We start from the raw sequence: 21,809 nt of genomic DNA, 5'->3' as shown, positions 1-21,809 counted from the left end.
AATCACGCAGTGTTATACGATCACTGCTTGGCAGTGAGCTGCTGAATTTAGCGCCCCAGGCTAAAAGAATGCTACATACAATGTTGTGAAAAAGTATTTGTTCGCTTGCCACTTACATGTTTCAGCACAAACAAGTTTACTTGAGTAATAACTTGAGTAAATATAAAATTCAGTTTTTAAATTATGATTTCATTTATTGAGAGGAAAAAACAAAAACAAACACTGTATGAAAAGGTAGCTGCTAGCTTTCCACACCCAGGCCTGATTACTGCCAGACCTGTTGAATCATGAAATTCTTTAAATAGAACCTGACAAAGTGAATAGACTCAAAAATCTCAAAAGGCATGATTTAAAGAAACAGATGGAAAAACAAAGCTGACATCGATCAGTCTGGAAAAAGTTATCTGGAGGCTTTGGGACTCCACTGAACTACAGTGAGAGCCATTATCCTTAAATGGAGAAAACTTGGAAAGGTGGTGAACTTTCCCAGGAGTGGGCGGTCCACCAAAATTACTCCAGGAGTGCATTGATAATTCATCCAGGAGGTCACAAAAGAAGCCAGAACAACATTACAGAACTGCAGGACTCACGTGTCACAGTTAAGGTCAAAGTCTGTGTTTCAACAATAAAAAAAGGACACTGAGCAAAAATGGCTTCCAACGGAGAGTCCCAATGAGAAAAACAAAGACCCGTCAATGATGATCCTAAGACTGACAAGGCAACCCCTAAAGTATTTGGAACGCCTGAGTCCTGTTACATCTGCTGTAAAACTAACACAGCATTTCATAAACAGATCATCATACCAACAGGCAAACATGGTTCTGGGGTTGCTTTGCTGCTTTAAGACCTGGGCTGTAATTCATGGAACCATGAATTCTGCTCGCTACCAGAAAATGGGGAAACCCTCCAATGTGACTGAATTAAAACCATTGCCAGTTAACACAAAATGTCTTGACTGCAGTTCTTGCTGCCAAGATTGGCAGAACCAGTCATTAGGTTTAGAGGACAAGGGCAGGACAATGCTCTTTTACACAGGGCAGGTAGGTTTGAGTAGCTTTGTCAAAATCTGTTTGATGATCTGAAACATTTAAGTGTGACGCAAAAAAACTAAGAAATCAGAAAGGCGACAAATACAGCTGTCGTCTTCTGATTCTTCTTACTATATACGTCAGTTGGGTTGACAGATGTATACATTCACCAAAGGGTCATATTTTTCAGTAAATACAGGTGGAAACATGTCAGTAGGATCTTTTAAGTGATCTCAAACCTTAAAGGACTGAGGTGAAAATGACTAAGAGTAGGTTACAGGTCTCTGAAGGCCCCGGGTAGGTGATGCTTCAGTTTTTGAAACGCATACATTCAATTGTGTCTACACATTTGGAGAAGTGCTGAGATGAGCTAACAATACAGTTTATCACAAAGTTTGCAATGCAAAGAATGATTTGGCTTTATCACTGGATGAGAGTGCGTAGGAAGTTAATCAATGCTATTTCTATTTACATCCGTTGTACAGTTACACTCCCATTTCCTCTCTCCAGAAATGTAATCCTATTATCACCAACCCCAAATCCCTTCTGGGACGCAGCCACAGAAACACAGTAGTCATACTAATATTAAATCTGTTAAATAAGACATTACAGTAAATATAAGTGCTTTGAAGCAATTTCATTATTAGCCATCATTTTCATATTTTTTTTCCTCCTCCACTGCTTTTACTATCTCTATTGTCACCTTGCTAGGCTAAGAGAAACGCGTGCGTCCACGTTCAAAATGCATTGTTTTAAATTTGTGAAGTCACTGTGCTAAAGCCAACGCACGATATTAAGCCAGTGCATAAAATTACACACCTCCCAAATGTGTTACTGCACATTAGGCTGGCTTCCAGCTCCAGAGACAGCTACACATCACCTAAACAAGACCCCGTCCAAGCTACACGTTGAACTAAGACTATACGATCAATATTAAATAAACATGCACTAAAAACTAGATTTCCAACACACTATGGATTAAGAATGGTATGTCGCTCTAGTTTATGTGCGTTTGAAGGCAGGTGAGCAGATACTTTTGGAAATACAGTGTCTCTCAAAACAATTTGGGAAGAGGGAGGGAAATAAATCTTGGATGCCTCTGCACTGTTGCCCCTGAGCAGACAAATTCATCTTCGCCTCAACTATAAATATTCAGACTTAGTGACACACAATCTAATATAAAGACAAAAAAATAGGAGGACTTTAGACCACAGCTTTGCACCATAAGCAAAAATCTGTCAAAAAAGACAGAGTCTAAAGAAGAAACTGCGAGAAGTGGTTTAAGTCTTGGATGAAGGAGGTTTTGTTTCCTGCTCCGATCCTGCTTTAAGTCAGCGCTGCTGCCGTGGCCGATGGCATATTTATTCTGTCCCCCCCTTCTCTCTCTGTCAGGAAGGGAAAGGTCAGGACACGACACACTACCCAAGTGAGAAGTGTTTGAGTCTCGTGATGAATAGGTCATTTTCCTACATGGACTGCAGTTCAAAGGGGAAGATGGATGGAGAGAGGAATGGAAAGTGTTCGGCAGAGGCTCTGAAGGCTAACCTAAACTTCTCGTGTCAGTTTGGGAAACATTTCCTGCATGTGAAAAGTGCCGACAATAGTTTAAATATATGGACTTCTGCTCTCTCTAATTCTTCTTTTATTGCTGGAGTTTTATGAACAGCTTAGTTTTAAATCATGTTGGTAAATAAATGCAAGTAGCAGATAGAACAATAGAAATTCGCAGAGGTTAAGCAACAATTTGCCTCGCAAATGAGAAAAAAATTAGGTGCTGCATTTCTCTTCAAAACGCTCATCTTGTCAGAGCACTCAGGGGTGTGATGAAATTCAGTGTGACTATCGCAGCAACATGACACTTCTCTGTGACTTCATGCATTAAAACATGAGTGAATGATCAAAGGTGACAACGCGATGCAGCCAGAGGTGGATTATGGAGCGAAACACAGAAAATCCAGAGCTTTCATCTTTTATTTAGCTCAGTTTTTGGCCTTCCACACTCATTTTAGACTACTCCTGTTCCTAAACACACAAACACTGATGCTTTTCCCCCTTTCCCTCACTCAAGCGATCATTCCTTAGAAAACTTAACCTCATAGACTTGTTGGCCTTTGGATATCAAGGTTTAAACTGTACATATTTGTATATAAAAGTACATTTTCATCCCTGTGCTTCTTTTATGATGGCATTAACTGTAAATTCCAGTTTGACTGATTCTCTGTGCAAGCTGCAGAAAAGCTGAACGGTGAATTGAGAGTCACGAGAGCGATTTGTCATGTTGCAGTCCGAGAGCGTTGCTCCAAGGGGACGGGTCTCATCTGTTTGCAGTCGTATTAACGTTTTCCTCTGATTTATAGAAAACAGTAGAGTAAAGAAAACAAATGGCCATTGTATTATTTATACAAAACCTCAAGATTAAGATGCTAGGGCTTACGTTATATGGAAGAAAAATTAACACTGTCTGCATAAACTCAGGTAGGAGCTTGAGAATAGTCTTCTGCAGAGTCGTCTTTATTTTCATGTTGGCACTGGTCACACACAGCTTTTCATGGAAAGCAAAAAAAGTCCCTCCGTCCCTCACATCATTTACAGGCATTTATGCATATATAAGCTTTCTTCACATTTCAATCAGGTTGAGGTTTGGACTTTGACTGGGCCACTGCAGCAACTTGATTCTTGTTTTTCTCCATTTGCTGGTGTTCTTGGATTCATTGTCCTGTTGCACGATCCAGTTATGGCCAGGTTTTAGCTGTCAGAAAGACAGCCTCGCATTTGAATACTTTGCTCTGCAAAGTCTAAGGAGCTTGGAAAGAAATGCATCTGGACTTCCCAGATGCTCCCAGACTCCTCTTTCAAATCATCTGAGAAGAGTGAAAGAAGCCATCTATGTCCACTGCGAATGACCATCTTTGAACAGAGGCCTGTGTCTTATGACACCAACTGTCTGCCATCTATAATCCAGTTTTGAGATCCCTTCCCAGAAGCCTCAGCACCCACTCACAACTTGGGCCATTTGACCTCAGAAAATCACATGATAGGGTGGGGCTAGGTTTCACCTGAAACCTTGGCTGATTGTGACCCACGCCCGTTTTCACACCTTGGCTCGTGTGACTAGGTAGAGGATCATTAGGGGGTCCTCTTGGGACCCACTTGGGTACACTCCCATAGGGCTTAAAATCTGGGACTCTCCACCAATCGCTCTTAGAACTGAAGAAGCTTCTTGGATAAGTTTCCTTGAAGACCTTTCAGCTCTTAAGTCCAGATGCTTTTCTTTCCAACCTCCTTAGACTAAAATGACCTGGATGACTCAGAACCTTAGCAGAGACATATCTGCTGTACAAAGTTCATGGTTGGGTCAGTAATTTTGCGGTATCCAGATCCTTTGGCAGCAAAATATAATCAGCCCTCCACCTTAACAGCTGGTATGAGATGTTTGTGATGATATGCTGTGGTTGGTTTTTGCCAAGCATGGCGCTCTGCATTATGGTCAAACATTTCCACTTTGATCTTGTTTGTCCAATAGACACTGTTCCTGAGGTCTTTAGTTTACATGTGACTTTGCAAACCTAAGCTGTGCTGCCATCTTCTTTTAGGAGAGGAAGAGACTTTCTCCTGGCAACCCTCCCGCACAAGCCGTTCTTGTTCAGTCTTTTTCTAATTGTACTGTCTTGAACTTTAATATTTAACACATTTGGGTTTTTTTACGCTTGCTCTGAGCATTACACCATCTGACCTTAAGGTGAATTTGCTGCGACATCCACCCCTGGATTGTCTTGTGTTGCAGTTTGTGTCTGGATTGATGCTACAGACCAAGAAACTGCCAATCTTTCTGATTTGATAGAGGTGCGCACACTTGCTGATGATTCAAGTGCATCTGATTAGCAGAAAGTGGCTGCCACTTGTCCTTTTAACTCCTATGAAAACTGTATGCATGTACTTATTTTTTCATGGTTGCGCAACCAGTGGATAACAGGTGCATTTTGAGCGATGTACAGATCATCAGCCCTCTATAAATCTATTAAACTTAAAGTAGACATGTTTTCATCTCGTCCTTTTTTCTTTTCCTATGTAATCTTGCAACTCTGTTACTTTGGATTATTTTTATTATTAAACATGCTCAAAGATAATAATAATAAAAAAAAAAAGGGTCAGTGTATGTCTAAGTAATTCCTATAAGGCAAACACTCAAAAACCCCAGTAGATAATAGGATCATCTCAGAGACACAGCTCTGAAACCCTAACCAGCTGCTGTTCAAATGTTTTGTTTGTGAAAGACAACCAAACTGAAGCAAGTTGGCTTAAATTGATGGCGACCTTAAACAGCTTTTTGATGAAAAATGCAGGATCAGTATGTGAAACACAGGAATGTTGGGATCTCGGTGAAATAGAAAACTGACAAAACACAGTTGTTCGAAGCTTGTGCACATCATCTACAAGAATGCCGCTCATGTCGGGTGGTTGCAGGAACATTCAATTCAGCATGCAGCTGCTCACACTTACGAAGTGTGACATGAGTGTGAGAACGGTGCTCTTTGCTAAATTACTGCTATTCCTGTTACCTTGGTAATGATTACCAAGCACTCGAGGCATCTTTTATGGATGGGGGAAAACAATGTGCAAGCACTTTATTGCTTATTAAGTGGTGTATTACTGCCACTTACATTAGCTACATAAAACTGACCATCTTAGCCTGTGACAGAGATAATTATAGAAATTAAAAGTAACTCTTGCTCGTGTATTGATTCAGTAGCGAGGATAAACTGCAGTAAGTTCAATGGCACTGGTTAGCTAAGGCTTGAAAACCCTGTTACTGTTTGTTGTGTTTCACTGCAGACACACCTGTCAAATCCCACTTTAACCCCCAACGCTAACCTCAAAAATGTGCTGTGAACTGAGAGCAACAGAAGTAGCAATAAAACAATAAAAATCCACGGCAGGTCTGTGACACTGCAGTTTAGCATGGCGATAATAAAATAATAATAATAATTATCAGTGATTCTAACATGGTGATGTAGTGCTTATCATGTTAACCATTAAGAACATTTACACCTACAATCTGGATGATTTGGGGAGAATCAGTTTGGGATATTTTCTACGACTGCCCTTCCTCACATCAGAAAATGCACTTCAGGAAATTAAATTCCACTTCAAAAACTACTGGAAATATTCAGTGGACAGAGCATGTTGGACAGTCAATCCCGTAAATATTGGCTTTGTTATTCACAAATCGGTGCAATCCAACATCAACTTTGCACAAGGGAACTGTCTGTTTATGTGATTGTGGGATGCAGTACCATTCAGACAGAAAATGACATTGAATGTGTACATCATGTATAAAAACGTAATGACAACTCGCTGCAGATGATCTGCGTGCTATAAACTGACAGAATCATTAGAACTTGTAGACGTGGAAAGCAAAGCAGCTTTTGGTCCATAGAGCTGGTCCTGCAGTCAATGAGATGAGGCTGCAAGATGTGACCGGTGATTTAGAAGTGTTGCTTGGATTCTCCTGGTAAATATGTGTAGATTACATATAAATGGGATTTTTTTTTTTTTTTTTAAAGAAAAAGTCAAGAAGCAGGGAGTCAAAAGATAATCTGCAGCTGAAGGTAAGAAATTTAATTTTATCCCGGAGGGGCTTGAATGTAGACTTATTATTAGGCTGTGACAGCGTGAAAGAATATGCCATTCTTATTGAGAAACAGCTGGTGTTATTAGAGAGAACAGATTGTGTACTTCAGCTACTTTCCTTAATGAGTCCCACCTACATTAAAGATTGTGAGACTCCGGGGTAAAGCATTTTATTAAGAGCGTTGATCTAGTTTATGTCACATTTCAACGATGGTGTAAAATTGAACTGATATGCTTGAAGGATCAAACACCGGCCATTCCCGAACAAGAACCAAGTGCCTTTTAGCCCCTGACAGATGCAAATCCTGAATGTAATTCATACTGAATTTACAATTCATAAGACAGAGTGACGCTAAGGAAAATAAAAGGCTTCCACTCAGTGTTTGCACTCTGTTAATTTACAATTTCACAAAGTGAACAAAACAGCAAATTGAAATGACGTGCGAAAAGTGTTCACGCGACAGACGTAACGTCACTGAAAGTGATAAATGATTATCAAAGACCCTGCTCGTTAAAGTGAGCTTTCAAAAGCAGAAAGCAGAATAGAGCTGCAGTTTGTATCTACTCAAAGTTTCTGAGTAGATTATGAGCAAAACCTTTCAGTTAAATAGCAACAAGAAGCTACCACGAGCCTGCTGTAAAATATCTGTTTTTAAAGACACGCTCAGTGGAAGCAGACTGAAGATGGGCCTTCACATCGTTCCTGCCTTAAATTTCAAACCGTTTCCTTTCCATCGCTGAACATAAAGACTGAACACTAGAGCCGATGTGGTCAGACTTTGTTGCAAACGCGTATGCTACTCACCATGGTGCAGCCGCCCTCCATGTCGTCATCCAGCAGGCCCAGTCTGCACAGAGCCTTTTCATTCCTCAGCCAGTACTCCGATGAGTCCAGCACACTGTTACTGCACAGAACCTGAAGCACACAGATGAACTCTACTCAGATGCACCAACGCACACAGCGAATGACACCCACCCCCCCACCACCACACACACACACTTTCTGAGTCACCCATCCACTTTCATCTGCCACTCTGCTTTCCCTTCAGGAGGATGGGATCAATTGACCTTTCTCTAGGACATTTATTTCAGTTTAAGTGTCCGCAGCTAGGCATCAGAAATCTGTCAACTAAGCAGTCACAGATAGTGTCCTCCCTTAGGTGATATTTTCATGAAACCCTAGGATGAAACGTAAAATCACGCAGCTGGTTATTTATAATGTTCTTCTCCGTAATAATCTAGTGTGTTGTAACTGCTGGCCAAGCTGTTTTAATAACCTCTCAGTTGCAAAAATCAGTGATCCTCTTATGACAGTAATTGGTATTGACCTCATTAAATGCATCTGTGATCTTTTATTTGTAAAAGAAGATTGTTTTGTACTACTCAAGTGCAGCAGATAAAAGGTTAAAATCACATTTTATCCATTAATAGCATTCTTGTGCAATTATTGTGACACGTGACTGCGTTGTTCATTCTCACTATGTATTTTTAGTGACAAACCATGTCCCCCCATGCTTGCACCCTCTGGAACAGGCCATCTGTGCAGGCCTTCAGCCAGGTAAAAGTGACGCAGGGTCAGCTGATCTCACCGAGAGCGATAATATCGAAGGCTGCTGCCACAGGTCAGCGGAGCCAGAGGCCCAATTATAAGATAGATATCACCTTCTGTCTGTACAGGACACTTTGGTGGAAGTCAGTTAAGAACATGAGCAGTAGGCTAATTAGACTCCACCAGCACACATACATAATGTACAGTCAGGCACACACACCCAAAAGATCTACGGTACACACACTTTGAAAGGAAATTCAATCTAAGCCACCACCTCAGCCCACTGATCTGTATTATTTCTCGTCCTGTCTCTGTGGCACTGGGATGTGATAAATCTACTGGGCTGACCCGGGGGGCCTGACTGTTCCTCTTATTACACAACCCCTGAGCGTCACTGGCACCCAGGAGGAGGAAATGAAAATTTCTGGCACTGCTAGAAACATATAGACTGATGGAAAGGCAAATATGACAGACAGGTGCACAGAAACATGAGCTGAGAAACAAGCAACCCCCCCCACCCCCCATCCTGTTATATCCAAGATGCTATGACCAAGACAGGTTTTGAACACCCAGTCTTACCTTCTTACAGGCGCTGATGGACGATGGCACTGCGCTCTCTGTGCTGCCTCCCTCCACCTCGATAGACTCTGGGCCTTCAAACATGGCAGACGACTGGAAGTTACTGCAAGGCAAAAGGGCACAGAGTTGACTTTGTCAGAGCGAGTTCTCGTCAAAGACTTCCCTTTTTAAAAAAAAAAATCTGGAATCGGTAAAGAGCGGTTATCTGGGCTTACTGGAGCGGCCCATTGACTGTCACATTTGCTCAAACTGTAAAGCTGGGACACTCATCTGTTGAATTAAGCAAACAGTTATTGTCAGACGGGAGATGCATTTCAATATTCTGCACCGAATACTTCATTCACTTCAGCTCGACCCTTCATAACCCAACGAGACAGGATCAAAGCCATTACCCATGCCTGAGCCCTGATCCTACAGTCAAGAAAATGTAACAGTTTATATCCAACCAAAGTGACATTTCTAATGAATAACTGAAGTTGATTTATTATTTATTTATTGTCTGTGGATGTCAAGACCCCTTTTATCGCATCATTTGTTAAGTAAAAAAAAAAAAGTGGTCTTCTCCCCCAGAATGAGATATACAAATACATTCTGCATAAATGTAAAGCCAAACCTTTGTTGCTTTTAGCAGGAGGCTTTCATGGTATTCACAAGACTCTAAAGTGGTTTCCATTATCTGAAATAAACTAATATCAAACAAGCATGGAGCAATGGCAGTGCACCGTCCAAACATCAGAGCTTCTGTGCCAGATCCAAAAATTTGACTTGGAAAGCAGCAGCAGGAAAGGATCACAACATGTGACCTTTATTTGGAGCGCAGGACAAAATTATTGGACAAACTGTAGTGACGGGCGTACCTGTCAGAGTGCACAACGAGACGAAACACCGCAAACTCCAAAATCTCAGAAAGGCGTCATTATCCTCTATGCATGCTTTCACTGAGATAAGCCAAATCGAAGCTTATCCGGAATGGCATTTATGAGGATCAATTTGGAAAATGAAGAGGCTGGGGGTGCATATTTAAATAGGAACAGCTGTTTTTTTCTATAATCCACATATTTCAAAGCAAATTAAAAGCATTCTGTTTCCAAAGTCCCCCCCCCCCTCTTCCCGGGGGAATCACACAACTGTATCCGTTTGCAGTTAATGAACATGTCTGATGTAAATAAACTGTCACCAGAAAAATGAGTTTGCTGTGAATGTCCTGAACCACTAGGAAAAAAACAAAATAAGATAAAAATAATGTACTGGAGATAAGTGGATATGACGTGCTTTAAATAGGCTGCTGTGTCTGCAAGGCGCACATCAAAACACCCATTACACACACACACACACACACACACACACACACACGCAATGATTCTGCGGTGAATTTGTCGGATGCTTGCACAAAACTAGATGGATGCAGGGTGAAAAATGGACGCGGGAAAACGCTTTTAAAGGGAAAGAAACGAAAATGGAAAAACGCCATAAAGCGGTTTGTTGGTGGTTTTCATGCACACGATGAGCGTTTATCACAGAAAACTGAAGACGAGGGGAAATGATTTGTCACGCGCGACCTGCTTTCTAATCTTTGCACCTAACGACCTCTCCATCACGACACGGTGATGACTGACAGTTATGTGCGCTCAAGTGCTCCCGGGCCCGAGGTAACCAACAGGCATCAGCCTGAAGTGAGGACAATTAATCCCCTGCAATGTCTGGTTTTTAGACACGTCACCCTCCCCGGGTCTGCTGCTGTAATTCACTATAAAAGCTTGTACGATTGAGGATTTCATGCTCAGGGATGAGCGGGCCAGTTTACTGGTCCACAAGCTGGTAACTTTTGACGTTATCTTTGAGATTCCACAACTAAAAATAACCAGCGTGGCAAATTAAGATCTATAGACTGCACGAGCCTTCAATTTCACCTTCGACTACATGAAGCAGAAGACTAAAACTTACCAAGAAGGGGCAAAAAAATAAATAAATTTGGAAACGTGACTGCTGCCACTGTCAGACATTTCTATCAACTAAGCCAGGCTGGGTAAAACACCTTATTAACGGCAGAGCACTGGCAATAGCCAATAGCCTTCTCTGAAAGCAGCTCTGGTGTCACACTGCATGGATTTAGTGCGTTTTTCCCCCTCACAGTAAACAAGCACTCTGCACAGCACTGAAATCCCCACGTTGTACACCTGGAGCCTATACAACAAATTACACGCCGCACTGGCACATGTTGTAGGTAGACTTAAACTACCTAAAACACCATATCCGAAAATATCACATTAAAATTCTGTGCGAAGCCCCCCTAAAAAACATTAAAGTTCCACTCGAGTGAAAGAAGAACACCACAAAGTCTGAACAACATGCTCTCAAATCAGTTGCTGCACAGACAGATTTCGTTTTGGAATATGTGGTCGTCGATGTGTTATTTTTCTTTAAAGCTACTATAATTAAGACGTCTTACCTCGGCGTCTTCAGAAGGCACTTTGCGCCTGCCATTGTATTAAAAAAAGAAAGAAAAAGAAAACAGCCAAACTGTCCTCAGACGACGTGTTTATTTCCTCTGCGGGGGCAGGATGACAAGAAGAGGTACAGTGGAGCGCTTTGACGCGTAATTGTCCCCTGGACACTCTCCGGTCCAGATGCGCATCCCTGATCGAGGAGTGAAGGAATCCCACACCGTTTCAGCGTGACTGGATGGGGACTGTGACGAGCCCCCCCTCCCCCCGTGGAATCAGCAGCAGAATGAGCAGCAGCAGCGCTTGCCTGTCCGCTCTGCGCGTCTGTGCCGTGTGGAAGCGCAGGAGCCCGTGGATCAAACGTAACGAGGTGCACGACGCAGGCAAGGGCATTTGACACGGATAGAGCGCGCGCGCGTCCATGCACGAGCACATCGAGCTTGTTAAACTTAAAGCGTGTAATTGTTTTGTCTGCTTTTGATTACTGGCGGTAATTATTTTTGACACTTGCGAGCATCCCAGCCAACAGCAGGCACAATTTTTTGACTTATTATCCCGAAATGTCAAAATGGCGAGCCAGGTGCCCAGACAGTTTACACATTCAGCAGGCAAGGGGCAACAAGCATTCCCCTGGGAGCTCTGGTTCATGTTAAATGAAAAATTCAGCACTTTTAGCTTTATCTCAATTAACCCCAGAGAGAAGCAGTCTCCTTTTAACCGGATGCTTCACTTTGTGGCTGTTTGTTACTGTGCAGGTAGTGTGTCATTTGACAGAGCTTGTTTGTTGGAAGACAGCTGCCAGTGCATCTGGGAATTATGCTGATGAGCACCAGGAGAGTGAACCAAAATAGTAGCCTAAAGCTGCTGGCAGCAAATCCAAAACAGTGGAAAATGTTAAATGAATCTGCAGAGCCGGAAGAAACTGCAGAGCTGGCTATAATTCTTAGAGGGCTTGTCATTAGGAGCACTTTAAACAGGCGTTTGATCCTTTACACATTTCAAAAAGGTTGTAGCTTTAAGCCTGTTATGACACACGGGGCAGAATCTATACCACAAACACACACATCACATGGTAGTTGCCAACTGAGAGAACTATTGAATACATATATATCTGTATCTGACATCAACTAATGTTCCACCCTTTGATCCAAGGAGGTCACCAAAAGCCAGACTAGGGAGTGAAAGAACCATGACCTTCAGTTCTGTTATTGCAGTGAGAATAATGTTGCTGGAAAGGAGAGAAAAAGTGAAGAAAGTGGTGGATATGAAAGATCTGAGACAGCAGGTGTCCTGATGAGATGCAAAGGAGTGACAAGTTCCAGAAAAACCCAGCATTAAGAGTTTCAGTAAGGTTCCGGGCCACTGGGTGCCGTCATAAATGCTTAAATCTACCTTGACACCAATTCTGCAAGTCTTTCGAACTGGAAGGAAGGAACACCACACTTCCAAAGGATTCCCTCATCCAGTTTTTTTTTTTCTTTTTTTTCTGGCTTCCTCACAGCTCTCATGTGTGTTGAAACATAATGACTTTTACTAGTCAGCAAACCACACTGTTACCATTCATGCTCTTTAGGTGGGTAGCACCATCATCCCGGAAGAAAACATCGAGATAGAAATGTTTCATCGTAGGGTAAAGGTGATCACTCACAACTATTTTGCATTGATTTGCAAGTGATCCTGATCTCTGAAGGGGCAAACCCAGCAAAATGCTCCCTTAGAGTAGATCTCATCACCGTAAGGTCAAGGGTTGGTCCTTTAATTTGACACTATACCATGTGTTTGTCTGCGTGTTAGAGCAAGAGAGGAGGAGAAAAGACGATTCTGTTGTAGATTTGTATGGTGACTAAAGAGTTGGGCTCCTTCACTCTGCTCAAAGGAGCATTTTTACCAAAGGGAATGCTTTTGTGCTCAAAGAAAATACATCTTATGCTGTTATCAGCATCCCGCAATTAGTCTGCGTCTCTACCCTTTGCTTTCATTCAGCTCTAACAATATCAAAGCCTAATTTCTGTAGTAGCAGTCTTGGCCATGCAGCATACAGAAAATAAGAAAAAACCCACATGATAAAGTATTCAGTGTTTCAAATGAAGTTTTCCCATCCATACTTTTCTGCATTCAAAATTAATGAAGACATATAGATAGTGCCTATAAACTTGTCTTGCTCAGCCAGCTTCCATCCAAAGCTTCTTCCACATTCTGATATAAATAGCAACAGTCCTGCATTAGCCAGCACTTCTCACCAACTGTTAATGCCCTCCCTGGTTATGTACGGTACCAGCTAATTTCATGCTTCTCTTCTGTTGAAAAGCAGTTTGTCCTCCCTGAATCTTTTCAAATAAACAAACAATTCTGCAAAGAGACAGGCAAAGCAAAACACATAAGGGAAACCCATGCAGCTCACAGGTCAACAGAATAACTGCAAATAATGTAAATTTAAAAAAACAAACAAATCCCATCATCAGTCGGGCTTTAGAGTTTCATTATTCTGTGTGTAGTAAAACAAAGCATGCAGAATATTTTCATGCATTTCCAGTGCAGCTCTGTGTTATCAAGTATGGAGGATAGTGTCGAAGAGTATCTTGGTTTTCAGCAGAACAGAAACTCCCACGTCATCTAAGACTTTGCTGTTGGGCGGTGTGCATGAGTGACCTTAAAAGGTGACCCACATAGAATATCACTACACTACTCCCCGCCATCACCTGCACTTTCTAAATATAGATTTAATATCAGATTTAAGAAGAAAGAAGCATTCTGGTGTCACAGCAAAGCATGCGATTTTTATGAAATGCTGCGTTTACTGTCATGTAGATTAGAACTTTTCTGTCTGCCGTCTTTGATGGCAGGTTTTAAGCCTCAGCTTAGAGTGTCTAATATTGTGTTCTCAATAGGTGTAGTAGAACCATAGAACACCTCGGAATTGTGCATGACACCTAAAATAATTTAATAAGAGTTAGATCATTTAGAAACTATAAGTTTGGCAAACAACGCGTTAGATTCAATAGTTCTGTTTTAGTAAATGAACTGGTTCTTAGATTAGCTTTTTTCATACTCTAAGCACTTAAAGTGCTTTATGCAACATGTATCATTCACCCATTCATACTCCGATCAATGCACTGGAGGGCTACTTGGGTATCACTTGCCCAAGGATACTTATGCATCCAAACTGGAGACTGGAGCAGGCAGGGATCAACCCTCCAACCTCCTGATTAGCAGATGACCTGTACTACTTCCCTAGCTACAACCACCACTACTTGCCCATCTCACCCAGAATAAGTTCAATGCAGCGACTTTGACTACGAATGTGAAAATAAGCCTCCACAATAATAAAAAGACCAGTCAGCACTGCAATTCAACGACACCACACACTGCAGCCACTAAAATCATCATACTGTTGAATCCAGACTCGCTAACACACATGCAAGCAAACACGCGCACACACTCTCTCCTCGTGAAGACTTCTTCCTTCTCAGGACTTCCTTTAATATCCAAAAACTTTCTCCATCCCTTCAATGCACCAGTGGGCCTTGTGTGCTGCGATGTGAAGGGTCGGAACTTTTCTTCAGAGCTCTCTTTTCTCATTCTGCGCACACCATCTTTGATCATATTTTGTTAGAACTACTGACTGCAACATAAATAGCTTTGTGAAGAGCTTGCCTAAACATGTGCACCATTTGTACAATTCAATCACACCGCTCCTTGTGATCCCGGACTTTTTGCTCCATCTTAAAGAGTAACCACTGTGAGAAAGTATGAACACTTATCTCTAGAAGTGGTTGGACAGCACATCATACACACTGGCTCATCTGAGCTTACCCAGGCCTTTTGCTTGAGATTTTCTTCATCTCTCTAAAACTAACACAACAGTAGTAGGTGATCAAAGGGCAGTAAATCTTTCTATAGTCAAGGGTGTAATTCTGAGATTTGTTGAACCCTGTTTAGAAGTATAAACCTTGTTTTGGCAGAGGCAGCAGCATCTAACAGTTACACAACTGAATTTAAGACAGTTGCAACGAAACTGAAAACATCGAATCTTCACAAATGCTTTTGTTATCTTTTCCATTGTTTAAGCACTGCTTCCAGCCAAGAGTGATGCCATAAATCCCCTATAGCTGCAGAAAAAGCTAACATTGTTATCTTTTTACAAAAAAAAAAAACCAGCTGAACATGAGAGGGTTTTGGACCAATTTTGTGTTCTCCATTCTTTAAGCACCGGTTTGAGCACCGTTTAAGCACCGGCACCGTTTCAAAAGTACCGGTTTGGCACCGGCATCGGATAAAACCTAAACGATACCCATCCCTAATAATTATTATTAAATTTAACACCAAATAGATCAGTGCTGTTAGTTTGGCCTTAATTGGGAGAGACTGTGATGGCTGCAGTTACAGCCACACATATTGGGTAATATCTATCAAACATCTCAGTGCTACTTATACATAACACTACACTTAGATTTATCTTTCTTTAAATATAGTATTTAATTTACAGAGTAAGAAAGGGTTGGTTTCGGTTTAGATTTAATTTACTTATACAATCATATTATACTGTATTCTAAAATAAGTACGGACATTTTAGTTTACACAGTTGGGCGTATGATTTAATCTTTCTTTGTTTTCGGAGTTACCTCAGTGGCAGCTGCTCCAGGTCCTTTGGTTGATGAGCTAAGAAGTGGGAAAAAGGGCGGAGCAAGCCTATATGGAGACCTGCTAATTGGGTCATACCACAACTCTGGATCATGGGGGGAATGTAATTTGTTATGTTAGTTTCAGTCCGGTTTTTGTGTGTTCTACCCCTTTTTTTACGACTTTGTGGACTAATCAGCTACTATTTAAATTTCCCCTTTAGATACATCAGTTTGTTAGAGTTAGTAGTAGTAGTATTGTTTTGTGCTAGCTTTTAACTAGAGTTTGGTTGCTTTGACCTCCTTTATGGGCCCAAGGTTGAGATTTTTTTTGTATAATTTAACCAAGTTTGTATTTGGGTGAAATAAAAAACCTTTTTTTGGACTGTAACCTGTGCCTGACCTTCTTTTATTGCTTGGACTATCACAAAAAAACTTAAATTACATAACTTCTACTGGAATCAAATTTCATAGAGTTTATTGTAATATTTAAAATTAGTTAACTTAGTTGTCCTAGCTTGTCCAGTTGTGTTTGCTGTCAGGTGATCGAACCTGAAGTCAGAGTTGGGGCAGTTGTCTTGTTAGCATAGCTAGCAGGATCGAGGAATGTCGAAACTAGCAGATGTAGCGTTAACCAGTGACTGTAAAACCATATTTTAAATAGTTATTGGGATTAATATATCAGAACCAGCCAGCTTAGCATTGTCACTGAAATCAACCTGTTGTCATTTTATAGCATACCAGTAAAGGAGAGATTTGTAGCTAACTGTAGCAATACCTTTTTCCAGTTAACTGATGAACACTAGCTGTGTCCCAATTCTGAGGCCACATTTGAAGGCCGATTACGTCACAGCCAGGCGACGAAGGCTGTCCCACTTCAAAGGCTGCTCCAAATGCAGCCGACAAATGCATCCTTCATTTCCCCAAATGTGAAGGATGGGTCAGGTGTATTTTACATGGAAGCAATACCTGTAGCAAACAGGGGTGAGTCTAAAGGGGGGCAGGGGATGTGCTAGACCACATAAATTTCAAAAGCCAACAAGAATGTACATGGGCCATCAAACTATTAGCCACTAACCTGAGGGTTGTGAATTATTATTAATATTAACATTAATGTCTACGCCAAAAACCTGTCTCCTATTAAATCACAAAGCCTCCCATAAAGACAGAGTAAAGATACATTTTTTATGCCTTATTTAGATTATATGTATATCTTATCTAATCTGATTTGACCTTTTACTGTACTTGAGATTATTGATATATTTTTGCATTTGAGAAAGTGTTTTCTTTAAAGGTAATTTCAGGTAATTTCAATATACACACAAAGGGTTTAGGTTTATTCTGACAGATGTGAAGTTAAACTTTAAAACATTGCGAAAATTAGAACCAGTTCATTCTTCATTCATTAATAAGACAAAAGTATTTCCTATCTGAATATTTAAACAATTGATGGAATAATCAATAGCTTACTCAGTTACTAAAATAATCAATAGCTGCAGCCCTAGTGTAAATTATTGGACCAATCCAGTATTGTGTGTGTATTTTGTTTTAACATAGTCTAGGCCTAAAAATGATACACAAACCTGATTCTCTGTACTGGAAATATTACATTGCCCCTGTAAAATTAAATGGAAATATAATTGAATTGTGAAAGGTTTGGTGATGAATGTTTGGAGAGGTTGTGTGGTTTTCTCTGTCATGCTGCATTTAATGTAGCTTATGGAAGGGAAAGTCGTGTTCACAAGTTCTGCATTTTATATTTGGGTTTGAAACCATTTTTTCATTCGTTATATGAAAGTAAATTTCACATGGCTTCATTAAATGTCCAAAAGTTATTGTACCAAAATCCCCAGCTGATTTTGAAGATGTGGGAACTTTTTCTAGATTGGATTGACTGTATATGGAATGACCCTGCACTAAAAAGCTGGTAATTTTCTTTCTTCTTTGTTTGTAATAGAAAGTCAAAGTATCTTGACAGCACTATTTGGTATTCACACATTTAACATTCAGCCTCAGCATGCAGGGTACTGATGGTTTTGAAGATTTCAGCATTGAATTTTTCCAGCAAGGATCGCTGGGGTTCAAAACTGGCTTGAAACAGTTTTAAACAGTCGCATAGCAACAGCGAGTCAGTTTTAGCGTTTTCCAGAGGAGCCAGCAGAAATATGACAAACAACACGTAACAGCACACAACACAAACTGTTGCACCTGAAGCTTCACAGATGTTGACTACCCAACACCAACAGGAAAGATGTCTTTGCGCTGTTAATGTTTTCCCTTTTTCTTTACACCACTTCCTCTTTCTCATTCCCCTTCTGACTCTCCACCCTTCATCATCTTCTCCATCATCCTCCACACCTCTTAATCCAAAGGCTTTTCAGGGGGGTGAACTAATCCATTGCACACTTTCTTAAAATAACAGACGGAAGAACAACTAAAGTGGAGATGAAAGTGCAGGCTGCTCTCATCTACAGAGGGCAGACATCTGACAAAGGCCCAAAGTAAAAACCAAATTAGATAAGAATCAGCTGGAGTACATGCCCTCTGTCAAAAGCCTGCCACAGCAGGGGTATTTTTAATTTAGTGACAGAAATATCTCACGTGAGAGGAGAAGATGCGATGATGAATCTGAGCAGTTGTGATGTTAAAAAGGTATTTTTAGAACATCAGGAGTGCGAAGAATTCAACCGTGAACTTGTGAGGGGGGTGCCTGTGGGTTCACGGTGAACGTTCAGTCAGTAAATACGTAAACAAGCCTTATCAGAATAGAAATGAGCTTGGAAGTGGCATTGAATTCTACCCACAGTTCGTGCGTGGACTTTTTGTACCTCTGCTTTGAAGTCTGGATCACAGATTATTGCAGAACATGCAAGAAAAAAAAACAGCAGTCATGCTTTCTATGTCAAGCAAAATTGGGCAGGACTGGCCGCTAATCCTCAGTTAATAAACACTGAAACAGAACCTGTTAAAATCCAAATAACAGCACCTTCTTCAAATTAAATATCTGTACTTTTTTCAGTAAAACTAAATTAACTGCTCCATTTCATCTTAAAACTGAGCCGCTATATGCTCATACAATCAAATCAATAAATCCCTTTTTTCACTTTTATTATTATTCCACATGAACAGCGGGGTTTTGCTGATGGACAGTGATGTCAGGGATTGATGATGGTCAAAGTTAATGGCTGTAGCTGGCCAATTGAAGCAAATTTGATCCCACTTCCCCAGTGATGCATTAAGTTATCTTCATATTCAGATTCATAATAAGGGATATATAGTTTCATTTTGCACCTTCCACATAAAACCGACATATAACCATGTATGTGTGGAGCAACTACAGTGATGCATCATTACTATCATCAAATGGGAGAAAAAACAGGAAGACATTAATGACCGCTGAACTGACTGATGTGACCACCTTTGTGCGTCTCCTTGACATTTATCCCCACCGGTAAAGTATGTTGGTGAAAAATGTACCTTTGTGTAAGGAGGGACAGTGAAGTTAGTATATTTGTATGCCTTTATGATTTATGCTTCATGGGGAAATCTACACAGTAGTAACTACACTAATGCCAGCACAAGCATAAATACAGGCAACGACGTCGGCCACTTACATGAGTTTTGTCGTAGGGTCTACAAAGATTGTCCTCAGAAGTCTGAATCGGGAGTATATTAAAAAAATATAAGTGCTGTAAATGTCATGACTTAATAACGTTATTGCTGTTCACCTGATACCTGGTCACTTACGATCACTTACCATGTTGACTAAGGCTACATTCACACTGCAGGCGAAAGCGCATCAAATCCGACTTTTTTGACCCTATGCGACCCATATCCGATCATGGTATGACAGTGTGAACAGCATAAATCTGATATTTTCAAATCCAACCTGGGTCACTTTCGTATGTGGTACTGAATCCGATACATATCTGATGTTTTAGAAAGCGACTGCTGTTCGAATGGTCATGTCGCATTAAATCTGTCTTTTAAGTCACTGACACAAGACAGACGCCAATTAACAGTGCCAGAGAAGACAAACGAGAAAGCATGGTGGCGGAAACTGGAGACGGAGCGAGTCAACCCAAAAGAAAAGAAATAGAAAAAACTTATAAAAGACTTGCATAAGATTTGGCTTACTTCATATAGTGAATCATATACGGCTTATATGATTTACTCATGAAAGTAGCCACTTTCTCATTACTTTCATATATTGTTTTAGGAAGTATCCAAAACATACAAGTTTCATTTATATAATCTTTCAAGGGATCTTATATCTGCTTTCACTCCTGTATGCTTTTCATACAAGTTTCACACAAGACAGATAAAAACTTTATTAGAAACTGAGGTTTTGGACTTTATTAAAGGGCAGGGATAGCTCAGTAGGTAGAGTGGTCGCCCCATGCTCAGAAAGTCGGGGGTTCGAATCCACTGAATGGCTACCCTGAGCTATCCCTAAGCAAGATACTGTTCCCTGCTACTTAGTGGCTGCCTGCTGCTTCGCTGAGTGAATGGGGCACATGCAGAGAGAGTGATTTCCCCATGGGGATGAATAAAGTATACATTATTATTAGCATATGGGGAGAAATTGATAGACTGCTGCAACAACACCTAGTAGTTGCTCTGCAGCTGCCATTTTTACTTCCATAAACAGAGCTTGTAAACAGAGCACGTAAACAGAGCGCGTTATGTGTGACGTCTTCTTTTGAGGGGCGTGAACCGTTCATACTAGAGCGAGTTTGCTGTCACATTTTATTTGTAGTGTGAACAACCTAGTGTGGATATTTCGCTTTCACCAAGCTGTGTTTTGTTGAGCCACACATCATACATTACACTGACTGGATGTTGCTACCATAATGGTAGGCTCCTCTGCTTCCTGGCGGCAATGTTATCAATCATCAGCAATGCCACAGGGGGCCTATAGGACGATTGGGCTACGGAGCAAATCGCCCAATCCTAATGAGCGGTCACCTTCACTGCCCTTATGTTTCTTTTAGCAGGATCTCATCCTTATTGTTTTTCTCTGGTCTGTTTTCCTGTCCATCTTTCTGTGAATGTCCGTCTGGGCATGGGTCCAACCTTTCTGCTAATCAACTCGCACACTTGACACTCATCTATCTATTTGGAGTGTTTAAATCCCACCTCAACTCATCAATCCCTCTATGTGCTACTAACACTACAGCTTCTAGTTTCCATGTATTAGCTTCTGCATCCCCACTACCTTCTACATTTCTAAGGTCCCACACTCCCAGGGCTCATATCCTACTGCAGATTCATGAGAGAAAAAAACTACTTTAATTTTCAGCATCTTTTGGATTTAAAGTTCATTCTTTTTTTCTTTTTTTCGACAGGGTTACTTGATACATATTCAGGTATTGTGGCTTTCTTTAGCTAAATAAAGAGGCACAGGGCAAAATCTGTTGACGAGTGAGCTTCCTTCCCTGCCCTGATCATCTACTCACTAAAGGAAAATCATTAGAGTGCTTTTTGAATGAAACAATCAAATTACAGCTGAAACAATGAATCAATTTGTCGAAAAAATTGACAGAAAATAACGGGCTAAGCAGTTGTTAGCTCCTCCTACCAGAGAATTGTCTGCTTTCCTGTTGGCTGAACAAAGCATCTGTAGACATCACCTTAAACAGGAGGGAGACAAACTATTTTTCAACATTTAATAGATCAAATGATACACTTTCATAAAATTCAACTGTTAGACTAATCAATAACGCTTATTTGGTTTCCTAGAACTGTTCTCCATTGATAAGATATTTATACTAACTTGTCTATGACCAAGCAGTATCGGCAGCAATACTGGAATAGAGAATTAAGTCTTTAAATAGCATGATGACGGTGATGGTGTGGGTGATGACAGTGGTATCCATGCAGGGCTTCAGTTCCCTGACAGGTCATGACCACAAAAGGAGAAAAGCTGCTCAGTTTTTCCCTTTCAGCAAATCAACAT

At 40.9% G+C, this 21,809-nt stretch overlaps 1 protein-coding gene across 3 annotated transcripts in view; it reads right to left on the bottom strand.

Annotated features, from left to right (window-relative positions):
- sphkap (SPHK1 interactor, AKAP domain containing) overlaps positions 1 to 15,948 on the bottom strand; it is a 34,879-nt gene extending 18,931 nt beyond the window's left edge. For 2 of the 3 annotated variants that reach the window (XM_085380338.1, XM_085380336.1), the window contains exons 1-3: positions 11,237 to 11,545; positions 8,788 to 8,890; positions 7,465 to 7,575 (exon numbers count right to left, since the gene is read on the bottom strand). In XM_085380338.1, the coding sequence (XP_085236464.1) occupies positions 7,465 to 7,575; positions 8,788 to 8,890; positions 11,237 to 11,271 (249 nt within the window). In that variant the 5' untranslated portion in view covers positions 11,272 to 11,545. Of the gene's footprint in view, positions 1 to 7,464; positions 7,576 to 8,787; positions 8,891 to 11,236; positions 11,546 to 15,853 lie in introns of those variants that run through there. The other variant, XM_085380337.1, reaches the window with a different exon arrangement.
- Positions 15,949 to 21,809: the final 5,861 nt, after the last annotated feature.

The sequence above is a fragment of the Rhamphochromis longiceps genome, linkage group LG14 (genome assembly GCF_057381845.1).
Source record: "Rhamphochromis longiceps isolate RC_006_pf linkage group LG14, R_longiceps_female_GT1.1, whole genome shotgun sequence".
NCBI classification, from domain to species: Eukaryota; Metazoa; Chordata; class Actinopteri; order Cichliformes; family Cichlidae; genus Rhamphochromis; species Rhamphochromis longiceps.
Note: the sequence above shows the minus strand (reverse complement) of the source record. Positions and strands in the feature narration are given on the sequence as shown.